Here is a 22,976-nt window from a genome sequence, read left to right on the forward strand (position 1 = left end):
TTATTGTAGCAGATGAGGCAACACATCTCTAGACAGAAAGCAGAGGACTCTAAAGACTCTAGCTCGGGTGTGCTTGAGTCACAGGTTGCCCTCACAAGGTAATTGATTGTTAATCTGTGACTGGATACCTGCTTAGAATAACAATGACATCGGTTTTAAGAGCAGCAATCCTTTGTATGGACATAGGCAATTTAATACTGGAAAATAAAAGGCTGATGTTGAATTTTGCGGCACAATGACACCAAATTAGAATTCTAGCAGAAAAGACTTACAGTTTGACCATTCTCAAGAGAAAGGTGAGTACCTAGCATGAAGGCACAAAGATTAGTCTTACACTCACTAACATGAATTTATTTTTTTTTTTTTTCTTTTGGCTACTAAGTCTCATGAAAAGGGCAGATTTCAGGAAAGTAGAAGAAGTGCTTAGAAGATTGATTGTTTCATAAATGCTCCTAATGGAAGAGTATAGGATCATGTAAGTCTACTCTATGCAGTTACATTTCTGATCTTGCCAGGAGGATATAATAACATAAGGCATCCTTGAACCATGTCAGCGTTGCTGTGTCTTGTGGCTTCTTCCCAGATTCAGGTCAGGAAGATTTCTGACTGAAAGAGACTGAACCTGGGTGGTTCAGGGCTTGCCCCATCGCCTGGATTTGGTCGCGCAGATACTGAATTTCTAGCTGCTGCATTTCTATGATTTTTTCACTTTCCATCTCTGGATTCAACCTCAGGACAGCTGGGCTGGACAGAAGTTCACCAGAGGGAGCTGGAAGATAAAATAGAGAGGACATAGTGCAGTAACAAAGGCCAGCTAATACAGTTCTTTGGCATGAACAAAGGAAAGCATCTTTCAGGGTTGAAGGAGTAGATCTAAATAGTAAGAATCTGCAGATTTTAGCAGATCCTACAATTAACATTAAAATTAACAGGTACCACCAGGCAGACAAGCTAGAATGAAACACAAACAGTAATAGAATTGTTCACCAAGGACAAAAAGAGTTTCTGTCATGAGTACTGACAATATGGAAAATATACAATAACTATTCACCTGTGTCTTGAATTGCCTTTTTGTTCTTGTTTAATCTCAGTGCTGACTGGAGGTCGTGCACCTGCGTGTTGGCCACCCTCAGTTCTTGCCGCAAGTCATTAATTTCCTTAATCAGACTCACATTTTCCTGCAAAAACAACAAGCTCTATAAGGAAAGGCACAGGTACTATCTGGCTGAGCAATATGGATCTTCATATCTCTGAGAAAGACACTGGAAAGCATAGAATCAGTATCACAAGCAGAAGGTGCCAGGCAATCAGGAGAGTACACAACATTTCAGGAAAGATCACATTAGATATGACTCAGAACATAACAGTATTCAAACCACGTTAGCTCAAAAAACTAATATTTGTTTTGCTTTTCTGACTGCAGCCGCACTCCAAGGTATCATCTTCTTTGTCAATTCCAAAGGGAAGCTCAGGGCCTTCCTAAATGGATCCAATTAATTCAGAATTAATGCAAAGAATTCCCATCTCTCCCTCCAGTGTGTATTATTTTGCTTTTCATTTGTCACTATGTATTTGTTCACTTAAATTATCTTTATCTCCTTGGAATTAGTCAAAGCCCTCTTCATTAATTCTGACAGACATTACTTTTCCACACTCCTTCCAAATTATTAGGAAATATATAAAGCATGTGGAGACTTGAGGTACCTACTGCTAACATGCTGTTATAAGGAAAAGTTAGCAATGTATTCATCTTTTGTTCTTTTTTTTCTTAGTCTGTTCTCAGTCTATAAAAGTTCAATTCTCTAATTTTTTAGTAGCCCACCATGAAGCATCTTCCTGAAGGAGCTGTGAAAGTGCCAGTAAATATAATTTACCCATTGTTGCAACAGATTCAAAGACTTCAGCAAAACCAGTATGGGTTAATACTATTTAAGGATGATAACACTGCTGCTCATTATTTAGAAACAGCAGCACCATTAACTAAATATTTCTTTTCTGTGTTCAAGAGAGTGAAGTGGAATTGTATATTTGCCTCTGACAAGGACAGTGAAATACCTTACCATGTCAATAACTAGGGCAAATGTTAAATGGCTCCCATCATATTTGAACCAAGAATAGCAACTATTTCAGCTACCTGTGGTGTGTTTTTTAGAACTTTTGGAACACAGTGGCAGTATTTAAAAAAGATGGATGGCAAAAAGGCATGTTTAGGGTACCTCACAATACCAGTTCAAGCACTAGGGAACCCTCTAAAACAACAGGAGATAAGAACAAAGGATGAATGAGATTTTCCCATTAAAATTGTGTCTTCAAATCTTGTTTTCTACTTTTGTTTTAATGATAATTTTGGTTGATAGAGATAATTATGTTGCCACAAAAGATTGTGCAAAGCATATGACTCAGTTCCTTCAAGTATACCTATAAAAGTGTTGGCACCACACAACTGCAGGCTGGTTAGTAGCCAAGCACAAAGCTCACTGCACCTCTCAGTATGGGGCTGCACTCAAAGAGTTCAAGTTGGCACAATAGCTCACGGCATGTGTGTGGCAAGATTATCAAGACTTCACACTAAAGCAAGTACAGCAGCTGTGCTTTAGTTTCTCCTCAGCTGAAAGTTACTGACTGGAGGAAGAGTGTGGGATTCATTAAGATCTGAACTTGTTGGGCAAGAGGAGTCGCTCTTGCAGTGGTTATGTTGGACTATAAATGCAGCAGGAGTTGTTGTGATCAGGAAGCTCTGGAACTGTAATATTTTCTTGAGTCTGACTTGTCTAGTGCGAGCCTTTAAATACAGATGAAATTTGACTCTTTGCATTTATTCCAGATTTTGATCCTGAAAGAACACATGAAGTGGGTAACTTCCAATAATCAGTCAAGGTAATTTTCTTTTGACCAGCTTTCAGGGTTGGGTGATAGCATTTGTCTTTAGGTGTACTTTAGTCATGAGCACCTTCATATGTTCAGTCCAAGAGATTACCTGCTGCTGTCAAATGAAGATCCTGCTTTTGGTCTATCAGAAAATATAATACAGAGTATCTTGTATGAAGCAATCTGGGCTATGTAGAAATGTCTTGTTTGGTTTGCTTGGTGCTAAAAGACTGTTGGTTGACACTGATAATATTTTCCTGAAGAGGCTTTCTCTCCAGAGAGATTAGCCTTTAATTCAATATTTACATGCTGACAGAATGCTTGCACTGCAATGCAACATCACAGAACAGATATATAAAATAAATGTTCATGGGAAAGCTCATTGTCACGGGATGTTGTGGCAAAGACCCAATTGTTTCAGAAAAGGGACTGATCAAATGCATGGATAATGAGGCCATCAGGTACAATGACACGTCATATGGATGCAATCTACAGTCTAGGAAGTTCCTACAGTGCTGACTGTCAGAGACAGGTAGGACATAGAGAAAATCTCATCCTATATGGGCTTCAACTACTTCAAGGTTATTCAGTGTCTCTGTTTTTATGTGTCCAAAGAAGCCATTACATATACAGAAGGCTGGAGGAAAAACTAATAGCTGAATAACAGGCAACTTGTCAACTGGCAAGAATAACTAAAATTATCTTGACAGTTCTAATCATCTGTTGCAGCAATCACTAGTGGAGTGTACCTATGAGTAATCTCTCAAAGAGGAGGGCATAACTCTGAAAATGTAAGCACAACTGAAGAATAATAGAAATACAGAGCTAGAAGACTGTCAAAATGTCATATTAGGATTTTCAAAGAAATCCTAATAGAAGTTTGTCTAAACTAGTCTTAAAAGCCCCTGTGAAAGACTGGAAGGCCATGATAATGCCTGCTGGTTGTAAAATCTCATTAATCTACTGGACTTCAGAGAACTGCTTTTTCTTTGAAGAAACCAGGCTGGTTAGAATGTTTGATATCTTCATCTTCCAGATGTTTTATTAATTTGGTTTTAATCATCATTTCATGTTAGGCTTACTGATCCAAGACATCATCAAGTATTATCATTATGAACACCATCTGTCACCCTATTCCAGTAAGGAAATTCTTCAGGTTATTTTCTGAACCCATCTCCTTTTGTGCCAAAGGAAACATCTAACTCAGAGAAAGAGTAAAAAAAAATTAAAATAGTGTCAGGGAAGAAGATTGCTGCTGTCTAGCCCTGAAGAAGGAAATGATGAATAAATAGCAAACAACAGATGACTTAGGAGGGGATGAGATTTAATGATCCTGAGGAAGCATAATAAAGCAACAATGTAGGAAGGGCTACTGAGGGGAAAAGGAAATGCTGACTGAGCAGAAGGAGAGCATGTTAAGAAAAGACTAGAAAAGCTGTCCTTCTAGGATGTCTGGTGTGGAGCTTTAGGTCCTCCCATTCCAGATAAAAACAAATTGGATCTTTGACCCCAGCAGTCACCAGTTTACTTTGCCTTGTAAGAAACAATGATTCTGAGCAGAAGATCTTAGTACAAATAGACAAATTCCCCATGTATTTCTGAACTTCCTTGGAAATTTTGGATGTGAAAAGCAGGAAGTTCTTCTGAATCCACACCAGTAGGCATATGACTGTGTGGACAAAGAAGGGTCTTTTTTATCTTTTCTTCCTCCAGAATTACTTCCTAAACATTACTACATAGCAGATACAGCTTGGCACCCAAACAAGGGCAAATTGACTATGATGGCATTTATAAATACTGTTTGAAATAAAAAATAGGTACATTAATTTCCTTAAAAAACATCCTTGCAACAGAAGTTCCCCATCTCCTTTCAGGGAGTGGGAGAACAACAAAAGATATTTCTGACTTCTGAGATCTTGCTCTTTTTGTTCAGAATAGTTAATGGAAGCACTTGAAAAATGTAGGAATTTCTGGCAAGAAAGCCAACCAAAACTATTTCAAAGTCCTAAGAAACCATAACAGAAAGGTTAATAAAGTCTCTTTTGTGCAGCCACTTCCTTTGTTCCCACTCCATACTACAAGGAAAAGGCTTATTACCTGCATGATGCGCATGTAAGCAGTGTGGTGCATTTCCTTATCCTTCATCACCTTCTTCCTTAAAACTGCCAAATTCCTCTCGTTATACTCTTGCTGTTTCTTGTATTGCTGCTGCAAATCTGCATCTTCTGCTTGAGCCTCCACCTGAGAGGGCACAGCATGTTGCCTCAGTTATTCCACTACTAGACAAAGTCATGGGCAAGGAGAAGGCAAAGTCCTGACTCACCATGTCTGGTTGATGCACATACTTGGTGTAGAGTTCACGGATACCATCTTTCATTTTTTTGGAATCGTTAATGAATCTCACACAATTATGAAGATCTGCCTTAAATCGTTTGATGAGGGTTTCCATATTTTGCCTCTGCAAGAATGATGTAGTCACATTCTTATTTGGTTCATCAGAACGCTCCATCGTGCAATTTTCTAGAAAGTCTAGTGGAACTGGTGAAAACTCTCACATACTTTCTTCCACTTCATTAAAAAAAAAATTAATTAAAAACTCACTGGGAACATGAGCACTACGTGTTGAACAGCAGTCATAGATTTTAGGAATAATAATAAACCAAGATACTTTTATTAGGTAATATCAGTGACAACCTACAAAGATGACAACTGAAAAACAATGGCTCATTATGCTATTGCCCACTGTCCTTTCCCAAACACAGAATCACAGAATATGCTAAGTTGGAAGACCCACCAGGATCATTGAGTCCAACTCAGCCCTGCACAGGACATCTCCAGGAGCCACATCATGTGCCTGTGAGCATTGTCCAAATGCTGTCCTACCTACTTATTTAGAAACAACACACCAAGAGTTAAGGAGAGAAGGCAAGGGGCAAAACATATCAGATGCATGCACAGCCTGCTGATTTCACATCAAGACTGACTTCTCATTCTCTCTTGGTTTCTGCCAGGCCTCTCTACCTGCTTCCTCACTCATGCACATCCTGCTATGCCCCTCCACCTTCACCTGCAGTCCCTTTTCCTCCCTCATGTCTGATACATGTCAAACAAGGGGTCCTTGACTCCTCCATTAATGAGACCTTCCTTTCTGTCATCCTTCTAATGCCTAGGTGGTATCCTACATGCTGCTCCTGTTTAGGCCAAGTGTCTCCAGATTTCAGGCTTAGGCAGGAACAAGTAGTTCAGCATTCACCTCACTGTTCTCTTAAACTCAGGACAATATGTGTTGACTCATAAATAACTGGATTTATTTTTTTAATATGAATGCTCAAAGTTGGTTGGAGACTTGGAAGTTTTGTGTCTTTGTCCCCACTGACCAGAGACTCTCTTGGTCCTTGGACACAGTACCCCTGAAGTAACTGTTTGCTCAGATTAATGCTTCACCAGTGTTCTGTCCCTGCCAGTGTCATTCTGTGGGATCTGCGTGTGGGGGTATCCCATACCTTTTCCATCTCTTTGTGCACCTCACCAGCAGTTGTCTTCTGTTTCTGTTGCAGTTGTGTGATGGTCAGCTTCAGCTCTACGCTCTCCTTGCGGAACTGTTCCAGCTCCTCCTCCATCTGAAACCAAGCAGGAGGAGGAAATCAGGGTTAAAAGGAGACGTGAAAAAACAACACATAACAGGAAAACCAGAGGCTGGAAATACAGACTTGAGGGAATAGGTCCCCCTGCAGGCTGAATGACAACATGAGAAACGTCAATTTTGTAACAACACTGCCCTCTGTCAGAATATACAGAGACCACACAAATGAATGTGCAACTCCCTGTTGAGTCACATTCATTTAAATTATGTGATACCCTCTAAATTCCTTGAGCTGAACGGGAGCTCTACTGTTCCATCTGAATAAAAATGGATAAGGGGGAAATGGACAGTCAATACTGGAAAAAGTAAGGGCAACAATAACTAGGCCCTGATACTGAAAAGAAACAAATAGATGAAAAACTGTGGGTATATATGCAGAACACACAGGAAAAAACAATAAGGGTACTACAGCATTTACTTATGGCACAAGATGGTGACCAGAAAAGACAACAGGGATTTCATCTTGCTAGTCTGAAATACATACAAATTGTTGATTACTTTGCATTTTATTTAAAAGACTATGTCACCATAGTCCTAGTTTGGTTGAGCTAAGGATACATCTGTGCAGAAATCATAGTAAGCTTCAATCATAAATAAGTTCCCTCAATGAATTTGCTACATGCTAGCTATGAATATGTTCAAATTTAACATGTACCAACTGATGAATATAATTAGTCATGTATCTAACCCCTAGCAGAGTTATATTTGCATAAATCTGCAACATTTCTGAGAGAAGAAATTTACTGTCTTCTGCCAGATCAGTAAAAGCAGTGTCTTGTAAATGCTATAGAGCACATGGAGGGCAACCACATAAGCATAAGATCTATTTTTAAGCAAAATTTAGAATTACATACAGGAACTTAAATAGCTATGTTGATCACTGGTAGTATGTGATAGAAAATTAAATAGCTATTGTCTACAGATATTTTTATTAGCTGCACAGATATTGAATCAGTGCTATGTATCCTTGAAAGAAGTCAAGGAACAACCAGGGTGGACTTTCATGGACTTGTTGGGTCATGTTTGTATTTAGACAATGAGCTTAGTAGCAGAGGTCAAATGAGAGTGTTACTCACCTCACTGATCTGTTTCTTCATTGTCTCAATATCATTTTCACGTGACCCTATTTGCTTCTTAAACTCCTCTATTCTGTAATTCAGTACAAACTTGAAATTTTGCAGTTCCTGATTTTTCATTTTTAGATCATATACATGCTTCTCCTGGAAGAAATGGGTACAGAGATCTGAATCAGATCTAGCACTCTTACACAGATCCCTAGGACAAGACACAAATATGGAAGAGACAAAACCAGCAGTCACAGATCTTGTGGAAAATTGAACTCCAGTTGCAAATCTACAGATTAGATGGGAAGGGGCAAATAATGCTGATCCATCTACAGATCCCAGAACAGGGGATGAGAAACTTGAACTTGAAAGAAAGAAAGAAAGAAAGAAAGAAAGAAAGAAAGAAAGAAAGAAAGAAAGAAAGAAAAGAAAGAAAGAAAGAAAGAAAGAAAGAAAGAAAGAAAGAAAGAAAGAAAGAAAGAAGAAAGAAAGAAAGAAAGAAAAGAAAGAAAGAAAGAAAGAAAGAAAGAAAGAAAGAAAGAAAGAAAGAAAGAAAGAAAGAAAGAAAGAAAGAAAGCTCCCCAAGAAAAGCTCAGAATGCCAAGTAAAAACCAAAATCCCAAACTGGAGATCACAAATTCCTTAAGTTGAAACTGAGTTTCCAGTCATGGGATATTATCACAACAAATACTATTAAAATAAATATCTCTATTTAATTAAGGGAGGTGATTTTGTCCTCATCCAATTGTCCACTTTCTCACCTTCTCTAGGATAGTTTCAGTTCTCTCTTTAACATCTGTCTTTAGTGCCAAGATGTCCTTTTCCAGTGATTTAATGATGTCTTGCAGCTTCTGCTGTTCCAGTCTCATTTCCTCAATATCCCTGTTTCGGTCCTTGAGCTCTTTCTGTAGGCTGTTCAACTAGAGAGGCAAACTAGTAAGAACTTTACAGTCTCCAAAACTGTGCACAGCTTGGTCCTCTGATTCTGTAGGATACTTTGTAGACAGTGTGGGATAAAGGATATCAAATTAAGATATGATGAAGGAGCAGCGCATCAGTTGAATGCCTCTAATTCAAAAGGGGGTTGAGTATCCATTTTTGCTTTTTCTGTATATTCTGACAAGAATACCCACTGCACTAGAAGGAAGGAAGGAAGGAAATTGCATCCAGCAGCAAGAAGGGTATGGATATTATACCTAAGCATCAGCTGCAGCTAACACTCAATCCGTGGAATATTCTCATAAGGTGAAGGCAATACATCTCTAAAGAAGGAAGACTGGAAGGATGCTCAGTTCATAGCTCTTGGATACCCTCAAAATCCCTGCCTCAGTACTAAGATCTGAAAAACCGAGGAAGTTGGAGCCAATGGATGGCGCTGGACAAACTGTAAGGACACATGAAGAAATCCCTGAGGTCTAAAAGACAAACTGAAGACAGTACCATGATAGTAGAGGGTATGAAAAGAACCTCTCTGTCTCCAGATAGATACTGGAGAAAACAAAAAAGAAAAAATGTCTCTCTAACATCCTTAGGCAAATGTAATACCCAGATAATAAAAGAGGTAAAATATTTTATGTCTCCTTAAAAATCACAGTAAAGCCAGTAAAAAATGATGATGCAAACAAAACACAGGGATTATTGCATCAAATGAAGCAGTAGAAGTATTTTACTAATAAAGCAAAGTATTCAATGATAGAAAAATTAAAAGTTCATTTCTTTCCTGTCATAGGATGAACAATATTATTTATGGTTTAAAACTATGTGGATCAGAGAAAGTGTACTAATAAAAACATACCTCTTTTATCATCTACCTCTAATCACATCAGCAATGCAATCAGCAGACAGCTTCTTCTTCTGCCCAAATACTCTAAACATTCAAACTAACCTAAGAACGGGCTATTGTTCTCATATGAAATGCCACATATTTACAGACTAGATTAATGGACTAAATTGACATGCCATTAATCACATTCAATCCTTAGTTCTAGGTCTTCTTGTGCAGGTCTGATACTAGCACAGAATAAAAGATACCCTTTTATTCATGACTCCTATTTCTCCTTTCAGTTGCATGTTGGACTCCTTTTCTTTCAAGAGCTGTTTCTCATACTTGTCTTTGAGTTCTGAGATTTCTTTGTCTCCATCTTCATAAATTTGTTTCTCCATTTCTTCATGTGCTTCAATCTGCTTCCTTATATTCTCCTTTGCCTGCAGTTAAGGAAAACAAACATTAGAGAAGGCAAGTGCAAGAGACGAATAAAGGAGAGAAATAAAAGGCTATTTGTAACTGTGTTTCTCCTGGGAGAATCTATGTTTAGTGGAGTATTCAATTGCAGCAATATCATCTAAGATAACTTTTTAGTGGATTAAACTAACTTTAGAACTTTAGAAACTGATAACATACACATTGCAGTTGTGGTTTTGTTTGTTGTTTTTTTTTTTTGTTTTGTTTTGTTTTGTTTTGTTTTTCTGTTTTTTTTTTTTGTTTTGTTTTGTTTTGTTTTGTTTTGTTTTGTTTTGTTTTTGTTTTTGTTTTTGTTTTTTGGGTTTTTTGGGTTTTTTTTTTTAATAATTCTTAAGACTTGAAAGCTTCAAGTTAGGAATCTGGCCCAAATACTAACATCAGCAAATTTGTTAGGGCTGCAGAAATCACAAACCAGTATCACTTAGGATCTTTTAAAATTGCTGTTTCTTCCAGCCTGTGTGCAAATCAAGGTTCCTACCTCTTCTAGCAGAACAGATTTATGTTTAAGTTTTTTCTCATAATGTTCTTTTAGCTCTGCCACAGCCCTGATTTTGCTTTCTTCCAAATTGTGCAATTGTTTCTCGTATTCCTCCTCCATCTTCTGGGATTTCACCTGAAGCTCCTGGTATTTCTCATTTTCCATTGAGAGTTTCTGACTACTGTCAGATTCTGTTAACAGGAAACATATGAAATAGATAAAATCAATAGAAAAGAGGAGTGAATCCTCTCCTTCTGCAGCTATCACTGCCTTATTATTTACTGTCTTTTTGGCAGCTGGTTGCAATAAATTACAAGTATTTAATCACTTTCTTCATCAGTTATACAGGGGCTTTAGACTCTGTAGCCATGCAAAATTGAAAACTAATTTAGGCATTTCCTTGGGGTGACAACCATGGCAGAGCTGTATGAGCTCAACTGCTACCAAGTATGAGTAGGCAATGGAGTTATTTATGGAGGGACTCCTTGGTACTAATTTGCAGTATTTTTATCTTGATTACAAATCTGGAGTCCAGGTATTTCCAGGCTGTGTGCACCTCCTTGCTGAATTGAATGACTGCACTGCTCTTGCACAGTGAGCTGTGCATAAAATAAATGAAGAAATTACTAATGTCAAGAACCTCTAAGATACAGGGCCCACGTGCATGTTCTCATCATGGGGATGTGCATGGTGCAGTTTAGACAACCATTTGGTCTGCACCAAATATCTACATGACATACATCCATTTTTCTTTATATTTCTGCTCTAGTAATCCCCCCCTGTCACATCATTTGCAATCAATACAGCATTTCCCCCAGTTTCTAGTTACAAACATTTGTTGTAGTCTAACCTAGCCGTTGCACCTCCCTGGCCTGTTTATCCATCAGCTCAGACAGTTGAACCTCATGTTGTAGCTGCTGTTTTTCTTTCTCTTCCTGTAAAATCTGGGGGAAGAAAAAAAAGAAAAATACATTTTAATTTGAAACTAGACAAAGCAGTGTCCAAATTGTTTGTGCTCTTGCCCCTGGTGAGGACTACATACACAACAGAAATATGTTTGAAATCTCTCACCAAAACTGAGATGCCATGTGTCACTAAAACAAGTTTTCCCATATATTAGTTTGTTCTGACAAGTTAAGCTAAGGAAAGCTAAGGAAAAGCAGCAGTGTTCATATAATACAAGGTACTGATCCTAATCTAAAAAAAAAAAAGTTTGTGAGCTACAAAAGCCTCCACTGCTTTATGTATGCCTGCCTGAGGAGAATTTGCAGTTCCATAAATTATTGTCCAGATATTAAAGTTCAAGCTGCTTCCTGTCTCACTTGAAGCAACTTTGAGGTCCTAAAATGCTGACATTTGCATAGTATGACATAAACCTATGCAAGAGTGAATTTTAAATGCCATTCACTTGAAATGTCAGCCTGCCACTATAAATTACTTAATCTTCTAAAAAGGCACAAAGAATTGGAGCAAGAAAACAGCTGAGAAATTTCCCAGAGATGCTAGGAATTGTACCATAGTTATATTATTTTCACCTTCTTATTGCAACAACTGGAAGGGATCTTGCATAAGCAGAAATATTCCATTTGTCTGATGGATACAACTAGAAAGTTTAGCCCTTTCAGTTTAAAGCTGTCAGTTTAATCTTTACATGTCAGTACATACTTGGACAGGAAGTCCAACTTGCTTGCCTAGAGAATTATATTCATCTTCAAAGGCATTTGTTTGCAAGCCTATAATCAACAAGTCTAAAGAATTTTCAGTGTAGCTGAGATTATTATAAATACATAGCCAAGCACTACTTATCAAAAGACCTGAAGAACCGCAGGAAAAAACCAGCAGAGATAAAAGAGAGGTAGAGGAATCCACAAGAAATTAAATGGCTTTCTTGTACAAGGTTAGGTTCTACAAAAGAGTGGAAAATAGAAAGGTTAAAACTCAGGTTATTTAGACAAAAAAGCCTACAATGAGACAAGCCCAAGAATCTGAAAAAATACTTGAAGAAAACATTAAAATGAATAATTAAACCTCCTCAAAAAATGAATATCAAAAACCTACTGGAACAATTGTAGGGCCAAAAAACAAGAGACGTATAAAAAGAGTACTTGAAAATTACAAACCTGTAAAATACTACAACTAATAAATCACTTGGCAAGCTTTCATACTGAACTCCTTTATATGGAGTCAAACAGAAATACTGCTTGAAGGAACTATGCACAACTTGAAAAAATAAGCAGTAACAAATCACCAGAACAGGACAATATTCACCCAAAAGCTCAAAAAGAACACGAGGTTGACAGGATTGAATCATGTGATATATAATCCCTTGCTTTGAGTTGTTTTACTGCCAGAGAAATTACTACTGAATCCCTTGCCTTCTACATCTAAAAGAATTCCAGAAATATAACAAATTACAGGTCAGAAATCCAGTGTGTGCACCAAACAGATGGATAGAATAGCATTAGCAGACACAGATAAATAAGACACTGGGAAGAATTATCATAGCCTTTGCTTTTCAGGGGAGCCCTGCTTCATGACCACAAAGAAATCAATAAGCACACAAACAGAAGACATGCAGGGAATATATTTTACCTTTATTTTCAAAAAACATACAAGAAACCTCAGCAGATGTTCTTAAAAATCTAAGCAGACAGGACATAAAGAAGGCAGCATTAAGGAGAATAATTGTTAGATCCTGCAGCAGCTGCAGCTGCAGGAAAGGAGCTTTTAAGGCACAGTGCCATTTCTACTACTGATCCTCAGGCTGAGGCAGCATTTATTGTGCTACTTCTATGTGAAGATACTTACAGGCTACCTAGGAGAGCTCTTGCATCCCCTTGTACCTATAAGATACTTGACACAAAGGTAGTTTCATGCTTTATAAATATCAAGAACATTTTAAACTAGAAAGGAATGATTTTAGATGCTGTATGGCATTTCTACATATGTAATGCAAGCTTGAATTCAACTCTTCAGTGAAAGATTTCTTAGTATTTGGTTCTGCAACATGAATCATACCTGGTGTTTAGTTTTAAGGGAGTCTATTTCCTGAGTGAAATTCTCTTCCAATGCTTTTATTTTTCCTTCACAGTACATGTCCTTGAGACGTAGCTCGTAATCACTTTCTGTCTTTAGATCTCTCACACAAATCTGCAGGTCTAGTATTGCCTGACTCTGTTAGGACATGGATAAGAAAACAGTTTTAAGAGAGAGAATATTTGCTCTTAGCAACAGCTTGTTAAGGATGTTTTATTTACATGCATATATTTATGAAAACAGCCTTTACAGAGAATCTTCAGACAGACGACCAAGAAGTTCTAGAAGTAAAGTTCCTTTGCTGTCTTACAAGATAGTTTATAGAAATTCATCTTCTGACTTCTCTACTCCATTAGAAGTGTTTTCAAGAGACTGGGGAAAGTATTAGAGAAAAATCTAATCCACACTTGCTGTTTGTACAATGATGTTTGCCTATTGACAAGCCACTGCAGCAACTTGGCGTAACCTCTTTGACCAAAGCCATATAGGACTGGCTGGTAACAAGCATTATGGAAATGCAATTCACAGAAATCCTATGGTTTATGTTCACAAGTTGCTCCTCCTACCTTCTTGTCTATATCTGATCTCATGATCAACACTTCTTCAGCATACTCAAGTTCCTGCTCTCCTTTCACTCCCCCACCTTCTTTATCACACACTTTCCAGATAAATACACAGCCATCCTCTGAGGCAGTCAGTAAAAATTGGTCATCCCTTGTTACTGTCATCTTAGAAGGAAGAGACAACAAAATAATAGGTGAGACATGGAAGAATGGAGATACAGTTTTATTTTACACCACATTTTTCTCCCCACCCCCATACTCTCTTAATTTCTACCCCAGAAAGTCAACTGTGGAAATAATAACACAGTCCTACTACCAACATTTTGATTATGTCTCCTACTCCTGTTCCACTCCAGTTGAAACAATAAAGGGAAGGAAAAGAATATGTGTAGATACTGGATCTGCTTCTGGTCTCAAAGGAAGATTTTTAAAAACCTGAAACAGAAAAGACCATCTAGACATTTATAGCACAGACAGGCAATTTATATGACAATTCCAAAGGACTCTAGTGTTTTTCTTTGAGAAGTTGCGTGAGCGACAGATGGCTAAATGTTTTCTTTTGAAGGTACAACTAAGCTCAGCAAGAACTACGTAGTAGTAACTGCTGTCACCTCCTCCAGACCTCCTGTGGCTGCCTGATCTGCCATAGAGTACCTGGGAGCTGATACAGCTTACAACTGAGGTGAAAGTAGAGTTACAGTATTTGAAGTCCATATTCTAATGTTGGACTGTGCAAGGATAAGTCAAGGTGCTGTAGTTGACAGTGGTACTTAAAACACCAAAATTATGACCAGTTTTAACAACACAGAATATGTGGCTTCCTGGAGAATGAGGACCTACCAAAGCACACTGAGGAGCTGGCAGAAGTGCTCACTGAGCCATTTCAGTCACTTGGCAGCAGTACTGGCTCAGTAGAGAAGTGACAGCTGTCTGGAAATGGGCGAATGTGATGCCCCTCTACAAGAGAAAGTGGTGCAGGAACCATCCCTGGAGATATTTAAGAGATGTGTAGATGTGTTGCTTGAGGACATGGTTTACTGTAGACTTGGCAGTGGTGGGTTAACAGTTGCACTTCATGACCTAAAAGCCCTTTTCCAACCTAAAAGATTCTATAACAAAATTACCTTTCTCTTTCCAGAAGGAGCTGTATCAAAGTTCTCCATCCAATATGCCATGTTTTGTAATCTGGTGCAAGCCACTTTTTAGACAACAGCTTATTCCCTGACACATCTAGAGACAGGACTCCTATGAATGCTGTGATACTCATTCTCCATGTGCAGACTCAGCCTTAATTTTAACATATTATGCTATGAATTGAGAAGGAGAATCAGCCCTAAAGGAGCTGTGTGCAGCTGGCACCACAGGGAAAAGAAAGAACTCTGTGCTACCTTTGTAACAGCACCTGCATGGGCCTGGTACTCGCTGAAATCCTTCTTCAGAGTTAATGGGTACTTCATAGCTCGAATTGTCCCCAGGGAGGTACCAACAAATATCATGCGCCCGGAACGAGAGACAGCGACAGTCGTATAAACAACGTCGTAGGCAGGCACCTCCTGCTGGATCTACAACATCAACCAACAGCACAAACCACCACACAAACCTTGTATTACAGTAACTATTTGATTATGCTGCACGAGCAAGAGTTATACCTCTGCCTTCAGCACATAATGCAGGTAAAAGAATCTATATGTCTATAGAAGTATAGCCCCAACTATCAGTAATTAGTATTAAGTTTTATACATTTTTTAAAAAATTTAGATTTAAAATAAATATTTTGATATAAAATCTCTGTTATAGTTACCAGTATTAAAATTTCAAGCCAAGCTGATGTGTGATATAAAAGATGTAATGGTTATCACATACAATTTACTACTTTTCTGGAAAAAAAATACATGTAGATACAATGGTAGATGTGATACACTTGTATTTCAGTGAACAGTTGATACTATATTGCCTAGTTAGTTTGATAGCTGGATTAGAAGATTTCTAGGTAAATGCAAGTACAATTACAAAAATATAAAACTATGACAAAATTTCAGGTTTCATTGTAAAGGACATAAGAACACAAAAGTGTCAGTAAATATCAGAGCTTTCAAAACCAGACTGATTCCTGTTTACCAAATGGATGCTAAGGAAAGCAAAGCATCAGTGCCCTCCCCAGAGAACGTAGCAAAATCCAGGAGTGTTTGTTAGCTCACCGAAGACTCTGAAATTTCTTTGAGAGTTTGATCAGATCCAACAGCAAAGATAATTTTGGCATCATATGTCAGGGAAATGCTGCTGTAGATGCAGGTCTTGAGCACACACTCTGACTCCTTTTTACCTGTCAACAAATTCCACTCATACAGAGCACCATGTGTGTCACAGGAGACAAATTTAGTGTCATCTGCACTCCATTTAATTGCATGTACCTGGCAAAAGCAAAACACAGCAAGGAGCTTGATGTGTAGGTTATAGACACACAGCATGGAGTCATTGTACTGATAAAGCCATGACAACTTCAGAACCATGCTTCAAAGTCTTACTGAAAAACCTCTAGCTATTTCTCAACCAATTCTATTTTAACATTAGAAAAAACCAAACCCAGTAAGAACTACTTTATGAACACACTATCAGGAAAAAGTTCATTTCAATATGGAGTAGTAGATTTTATCTTTATAATATATTACTGGGATATTTTATTTTGTTCAGCCAGCTGCCAATTGTTCACCTCCAATTTAAGAGCAGGCTTTTCAGGTGTATCTAGTGCATGAACATTTTGCCTTCTGACCAATGAAAAGTGAGTTTTCTATTTCTGTTTTTACTTTTTGGGACCATCGCAAGATCCAAAATTGTACTTTACCTCTTCAAAATGCATTTTATCAACTAGTTAATATGTTAATAAGTTGTACTGTATAAGATTTGTTTACTAACCTTCCCAGTATGTCCTTTCAGATTAGTAACATTCTCGAAGGTGATGCTGGAATAAATTTGAATCACATTTCCATTAACTGCAGCAAAAAGATGGCCTCCATTACTGAATGAGCACTATGAAAAGAACATAACCACCCATTACTGTAGATGGAATGGATAAAAACATTCATGCATTGAATTTCAATTTCATCCTTTAATATCAAATTGTTGTATGAAAAGAAAACTCCACTACATAATTAGCCACTTAGAGTTTTCTTAATCAATGCTTTCCCCTGTAAAATTCAGTTCTGGAGTATTTCTGAGCAAATTATCCCTTCTGCTGCTTCCCAGGTACACACTTACACATCAGCCTCTGGGCCTGTTCTCCAATAGTCAGAATCAATTTCTCTAAGCTTTGATATAGAACATCCTATATTCTATTAGGATGTATTGGAGAAGTTTTTATTTTCTGTCATGTTCTTCAGCACTCTGTTCCCCATAACTCCCCAATTTCATTTTTGCACCACTCCTTACCTCTCTACACTTTTTCACAGCAAACTCCTTGAAAACATGCATGTCCTCATACAGGAGACTTATAAATCGTAGTTTGTCAGAAAACCCAACCAAACAGAAAAGGCCAGTGGGATGAAGTGATACTGTGTATGCTTCCTCCTGATATTCCTTACACAGCTGCAAAGTGCTGAAAGAGAAAACCATTGAGCAGTATGGAACAGGACAAACTCCCCACTGTACACTTGACAGGATATTATCTGGCCCAGCAAGGACGCCTGCAGCTAAAATCTGACTCTGCCTTGTCCTTGAGGAAGTGTCTTGTTATTCAAGACAAGTAATGATCACAGAGATGTTACAGGAAACAAAAGCAATTTTGACTTTCTTGTTCACAGAGAAGGTGTGGAAGGTGCAAGAACAAATCCTTGTGTACTGTAATACAATGAAGAAGGTAAATGAATTGCTGATTGCAATCCTATACAAGCATCTCTTGAGATTTGTTTTTCCCTCCAGGGAACATCAAGAGCTGGAGTCATTTTGCTTAAGATCTATGCCTAAGAAGTGGGATATGGGGCAGCAATATCTTAAGACAAAGCTGAATGAAAGAGTTTTTTCCAAAACACAAGAAGTCTGACACAAAAACAGCTTAATAGAAAAGGCTTTGTATTCTTTTGACACCAGTTTTAAAGGCACTGCATAGTCACACTCCCCAAATCATGTCAGTAATACCATTTACATCCCACACCACACAAGAATTTTACCAGAACAACACTCTCATTCAGATGAGATTGCTGCTGTTGCCTCCTAAATACAATATACAAAAAAGCAAGAGGTAATAACAAATACAAACAACTCTTTACTTTGTCTTGTAATTCCAGATGCGGACAGATCTATCCAGGGAACATGTAGCAAGAATGGGTTTCCAAATACACATGTCCAGACCAGTGATTGAATTAGAATGCAATGGGAAATTCATATATGCAAAATAAGATATCTTCTCCTGAGAAGGAATGAGAACATTAAGAAATCACAAATATTTCATTGCAGGCAGTAAGGCAGATAAAAAAAAAAATCTATCATGAGTCTTTGCATACAGTTGTAGAAGAGATTTGAGGGAACTACTTAATCCTTTCACTGCAGTGGTCTGAACATAACAATGCTAAAAGCCTAACAATGTTAGTTTTAAGTTTATAACTAATAATCAAGAAAAGTGATGCAGGGCACAGCAGTGAGAGCAGAACATAATTGTAGGTATATAAAAAAAGGCAAATTAGATAAAGAAATACAACTGGACCTGCAAGAATTCAGTTAATACCTTCTGGTCAGGCAGATACTTTAAAAAAGTCAAGTGCTGAGTGATAGAAAACTTCACCAGGATGTCTAGCTACCTGATGCTGGAAGTGAAGCACCAGTAAAATTTTAGGCTGCATGTGGAAACAGAACTCCTAACTACAACCCCTCTTCCTGTAAAGATCTTTCCGTATGCCTGTACACAGATTAGGTACTCAATTCCATAAAAGCCTATTTCATGATAATACATTTTTCACTTATCTTTGTGTTATTTAATTCCTTCCGAGTAGGGGAGGTTTTTCATTATGTTTGTATTTCACAGGGAGGTTTCACTTCTAGCTAAGACTTCAATAACTATCATTTTAGAGTAGAAGGAGATTCCCATGGCTGTTCCAGCTTTATCATTGCAATAAAGTTTGTGCATATTACAGTGGAGCATGAACCACAGAGTTACATTGAGGATATCTCAGTTAAAGCCTGAGTGAAGTGGTTCAGCAGTAACAGGCACCCTTTAATGGTCTGAAGTGTTCTCTGTCATTCTGCTGAATAGCATCAGGTATTCACAGGGAGAGAGGCTTGAGCAAGGGGCTACAAAAACACTGCCCTCAGAGAAGCACACAGAGCACTTCAGATCTTGAGCTTTAAGGGTTCATTTGAAGGATTTAATGAGAATGCATCACAGAAAACAACACTGACTAGCCTGTATCATTACAATACTGGACATGAAAGCTGTGGAATGTGACTGAACTGCACTTACCCTTAGAAGCTTGGTGGAGAACATAGTAAACATGTAGAGCTGATTTTTATTTGTGCTAACAACCATCATTTCCTCAGAAGGGCTGAAGCATATACATGTAATGTCCTGACTGCTTGATTTTTTTGGCTCAGTGCTGAACAGGTCCTGAGGCAGCTGCACAAAAAAGGCATCCCGTGGCTTGTGCCAGGTTTCCATGTTTTGGTAGTAGGCATGCACACACACAAACTTTTGTTGTAATGCTCCTCTAATAAGCACATTCATAATATCAGCAAGACAACTTGGATATTTAGTAGCACATAACTACTGCAAGGCATGGAATAGAGGACAAGAGGACAACGTAATGGTATTCATAACATCACAGCTGAAATGAAGTATCAGGGGACATTTCAGTAGTAATGTGAATTACTGCACTAAACAAGAATTAAAATGGTAGTAGAAGAATATCAAGGAAAAAAAATAGCCAAGTGTCAGAATGAGAGCTGCCTAAAAATTGTGATTAGGATAACAGCTCTTTGTAATGTATCTTTAAGGTAGATAAGTCTTCTACAGGATCTCATGCATAGGGACAATCTGACCCTTTAGAACCAGTTGATTAGAGTTAAATGTTCTTATCCAGAGATTTCAGTAGGTCAGTGCATACAGTTTGCTATAGAACAGTTAGAAGAATTATTTAAAAGTGCACAGGTCTCATGACAGCTCTAATAAAAACCTGAGGGGATAAAAGCTTCTCCTTGGGAAAAAAAACAAGCAGCCAAGTTCTTCAAAACTGATCTAAACTACCTCTTAGTCCCCAAAGTCTCCACAAACAAGAGTTTCTTAAAGGTTTCCTGAAGTTTAGCAGCCTCAAAGCACATTTTATATGTGGAAAGGAAAGATACAGAACTACCTTGCAGAAGGTCATCAGGCACTGACTTTCAATGTTACCTTTGTCAACTCCTTTCAACATCACCAGGACAGTTAGCTAATCCTTACAATGCAGTTTACCAGTGTGCTAAAAATTATTATTAATAACTGAATCAGAAACACACACAGTTCTCTAAAAGGGGCTCTGCTGCATAATTGCTTACAAAAGCTTTTTTCCTCCTTACCCAGACTTCTTGTCTCTCCTCGTACACCTCCTTACTGGTCTTCTCGAACAGAAGAACAACTCCTGGGCTAGGTGAACATGCAAAACCTTTGGAATATGCTGCAACTGCAGATATTTGAGGCAAAGAATGTTGTTGTAAACCATTATCTTCAAAGGCCAGTCCACTAGAAAAACCAGAAATGCAATTAGGAAATGCATAAAGACTTAAAGAAGCACAAATCAAAAAATGCTAAGCAGCAATTGACAACAAAACTAGACAGGAAAGAAGTAACTAATCTGCCTTCAAAAGCATGGGACTATTACTAATAACACTGAAGAAATTTACCTCTCATATTCTTTAGTTGTGTCTTCTTCTTGTTTCCTGTGTGGTTTTCTGTACTCCAAACTTGTCTCCCAGTGCAGCTCTCCAGTTTCAAACAAGATAAGTTTGCCTGTGTCAGTGCCACATATAACTTCCTCCTCAGACAGCCAGGCATGGCACAAGTAGTTTTCTGGCTCTCCCCTTTGTAAATTCATCTGCTTTAAATATCCTTCACTGTACTTGAAAAGTTTAAAAAAGCCATTTCCAGTGATACAAACCTGGGTATTGTCTTGAGGATTAAAGCTCACCTATGGAACAAAAAAGAGAGGAAGTATTTTTTCCAACTATGTTCACAAATAAGCAAAGATTATACCTGTCCTGAAGACTTTCTGTACCAGATACAGAAAAACAAACAAGGGAAGATGGTTCATAGAATAGAATATTGGAATACCAAATATTACCAAATACCAATAGAATACAGGAATACCAAAGAGAGTAAGAATTAGCCACCATAACTACAGACTGCAGTTTTCTCCCTTTGAAAAGTGTGTCTATTAAAGTTAAATTACAAAAATAAGGCCAAAATACCTCTTTATTACTGATTAACAAATTTTTCCAGTAGCAAGCTTCTAAAAAGTGGGACCATTTGTTCTCAAAAGGCCAGGAATAAGTTCTGTATACCTGTGTTTCAGGCTAACAGTATGTACATGAATTCACACAATTAGGTGTTTATTTGTGAAAATAATGGAATAGCCATCTCAATAATCAACATGAAGGATAGGAAGGGTAGTTTGAAGTAATTTTTTATGCTTAATGGGACTTTACACAGCCAGAGCATTTACACTCCCCTCTTTTTAGGAATTGAGCTCAGGCATTCAAAAATTCAGCCAACCTCTACTTGTAGCTGTACCCCAGAAAAAAATGTCAGCTGGAGTTCAACCAACACATGAACTGAAAGTATCAGACCTCCCTACTACATGAAAGAACCTAAAAAGGAGCACCCAAACCCGGATGCAGAAATCATTTGTGTGCCATCAGCCTGCTCCTAGCCACTCTTCTCCTCCAATCTGAGCACAGAAGACTGCAGGAAGGAAAAGGTGCACTGGGAGCTTCCAAGAAGTGTGTTACAACTACTGAGCACAGCACATACATTTAGTGTGTGCTTTTGCAGGAACACAAGGGACACATTGCACACTCACTGGCCTGTTGTACTGGCCCCGTAACATAGATCTCATGTGATATAAGAGAATCTCATGTGATACAACAGATACAGACATGAGAATGTCTATTATGGGTCAGTGCAAAACTTTATTTAGCCTAGTGTCCTACTGCTGAGGGAGGCCAACAGTAGATGTCAAGAAAGGTTAGAGAAACGGTATGAAATATACAGTGTGGAGCCCTCTCCTCCTCTTGCCGTGGATAAAAAGCCACGTGCCACGGGAAAATGCACTGTGCACATGGCATGAAGGATGAACGTATGTCCAACCTCGCACCTGCTACTTGTTGAACTAAAGTTTGTTCGTTTTATCCATCTTTTTGAAAAGTGAAGCATGCTCCCGAGGAAGCAGTCAGCTGTGATCGGGAGTGTTAACAATGAGCCGCAGAGACGCTGGCACAGCTCGGGTTTGGAAGTTTTGGAGGCAGGCGGAGCGGGAGCGTTACCTGGCAGGGGCCGTCGCCCGCGGCCTGGACGCGCACGGCCGCCGCCAGCTGCTGCTTCTCCCAGAGCCAGCAGGTGAGGTGCCCCTCGGGGGGGGCCGTGGCGGCCGCCAGGAGCCGGCTGTCGGGGGAGAAGGCGAGGGACACCGTCTGCCGCGCCGGCAGCTCGTCGGCGGCCAGCACCTTGCGCCGCCGCGCCCGCTCCGCCGTCAGCTCATAGACCGCCAGCACCGGCTGCTCGCCCGCCGCCTCCGACACCGCCAGGAACCGCCGGTCGGGGCTGACGGCCAGCGCCTGCACGCCCCGGCTCTTCTCCGTGCCTGCGGGGAGCAGAGCGGTCAGGCCGGGCCGGAGTCGGGACCGGGACCGGGGTTAGGGTCGGGAGCGGGGTCGGTGCCACCTGGGATGAAGTTGTGCCACTTGTGCTCGAGGTGCAGCCGCAGGCAGCCCGCCCCCGCGGCGTGCAGCACCACCTGCTCCTCCAGGAAGCAGACACCGCCGGCCACCCGCGGCCGGCAGCCGAACACGGCCACGGGCAGCACGGCCGGCCCCGCCATGCCGCCGCTGCCGCCGCCGCTGTCGCCGT

The 22,976-nt window shown here is 39.2% G+C and overlaps 1 protein-coding gene across 1 annotated transcript; it reads right to left on the minus strand.

The window, feature by feature from the left end:
- Positions 1 to 349: 349 nt before the first annotated feature.
- Positions 350 to 22,947, minus strand: CFAP57 (cilia and flagella associated protein 57). Its single transcript, XM_053950984.1, has 22 exons — positions 22,791 to 22,947; positions 22,394 to 22,710; positions 20,756 to 21,039; positions 20,432 to 20,594; positions 19,344 to 19,496; positions 18,157 to 18,296; positions 17,321 to 17,486; positions 16,808 to 16,921; positions 16,093 to 16,305; positions 15,283 to 15,456; positions 13,898 to 14,059; positions 13,314 to 13,469; positions 11,146 to 11,239; positions 10,296 to 10,486; positions 9,607 to 9,780; positions 8,337 to 8,495; positions 7,588 to 7,731; positions 6,372 to 6,488; positions 5,192 to 5,326; positions 4,966 to 5,109; positions 1,052 to 1,178; positions 350 to 769 (listed from the first exon to the last, which is right to left on the minus strand). Exons 1-22 carry the CDS (start codon positions 22,945 to 22,947, stop codon positions 591 to 593), a joined length of 3,663 nt encoding a protein of 1,220 aa, XP_053806959.1. The 3' UTR covers positions 350 to 590.
- Between the last annotated feature and the right edge of the window lie 29 nt (positions 22,948 to 22,976).

The sequence above is a fragment of the Vidua chalybeata genome, chromosome 9, assembly GCF_026979565.1.
Source record: "Vidua chalybeata isolate OUT-0048 chromosome 9, bVidCha1 merged haplotype, whole genome shotgun sequence".
NCBI lineage: Eukaryota > Metazoa > Chordata > Aves > Passeriformes > Viduidae > Vidua > Vidua chalybeata.

Bases quoted from the DNA above. Each gene is read 5' to 3' on its own strand.
- CFAP57 (XM_053950984.1), bottom strand. From the start codon at position 22,947: ATGGCGGGGCCGGCCGTGCTGCCCGTGGCCGTGTTCGGCTGCCGGCCG. The intron at 19,497-20,431 runs GTAAGGAGGAAA...TTTTTTGTGCAG, and splicing joins AGGAGAGACAAGAAGTCTGG to CTGCCTCAGGACCTGTTCAG. The intron at 13,470-13,897 runs GTAGGAGGAGCA...ATGTCCTAACAG, and splicing joins GATCAGATATAGACAAGAAG to AGTCAGGCAATACTAGACCT.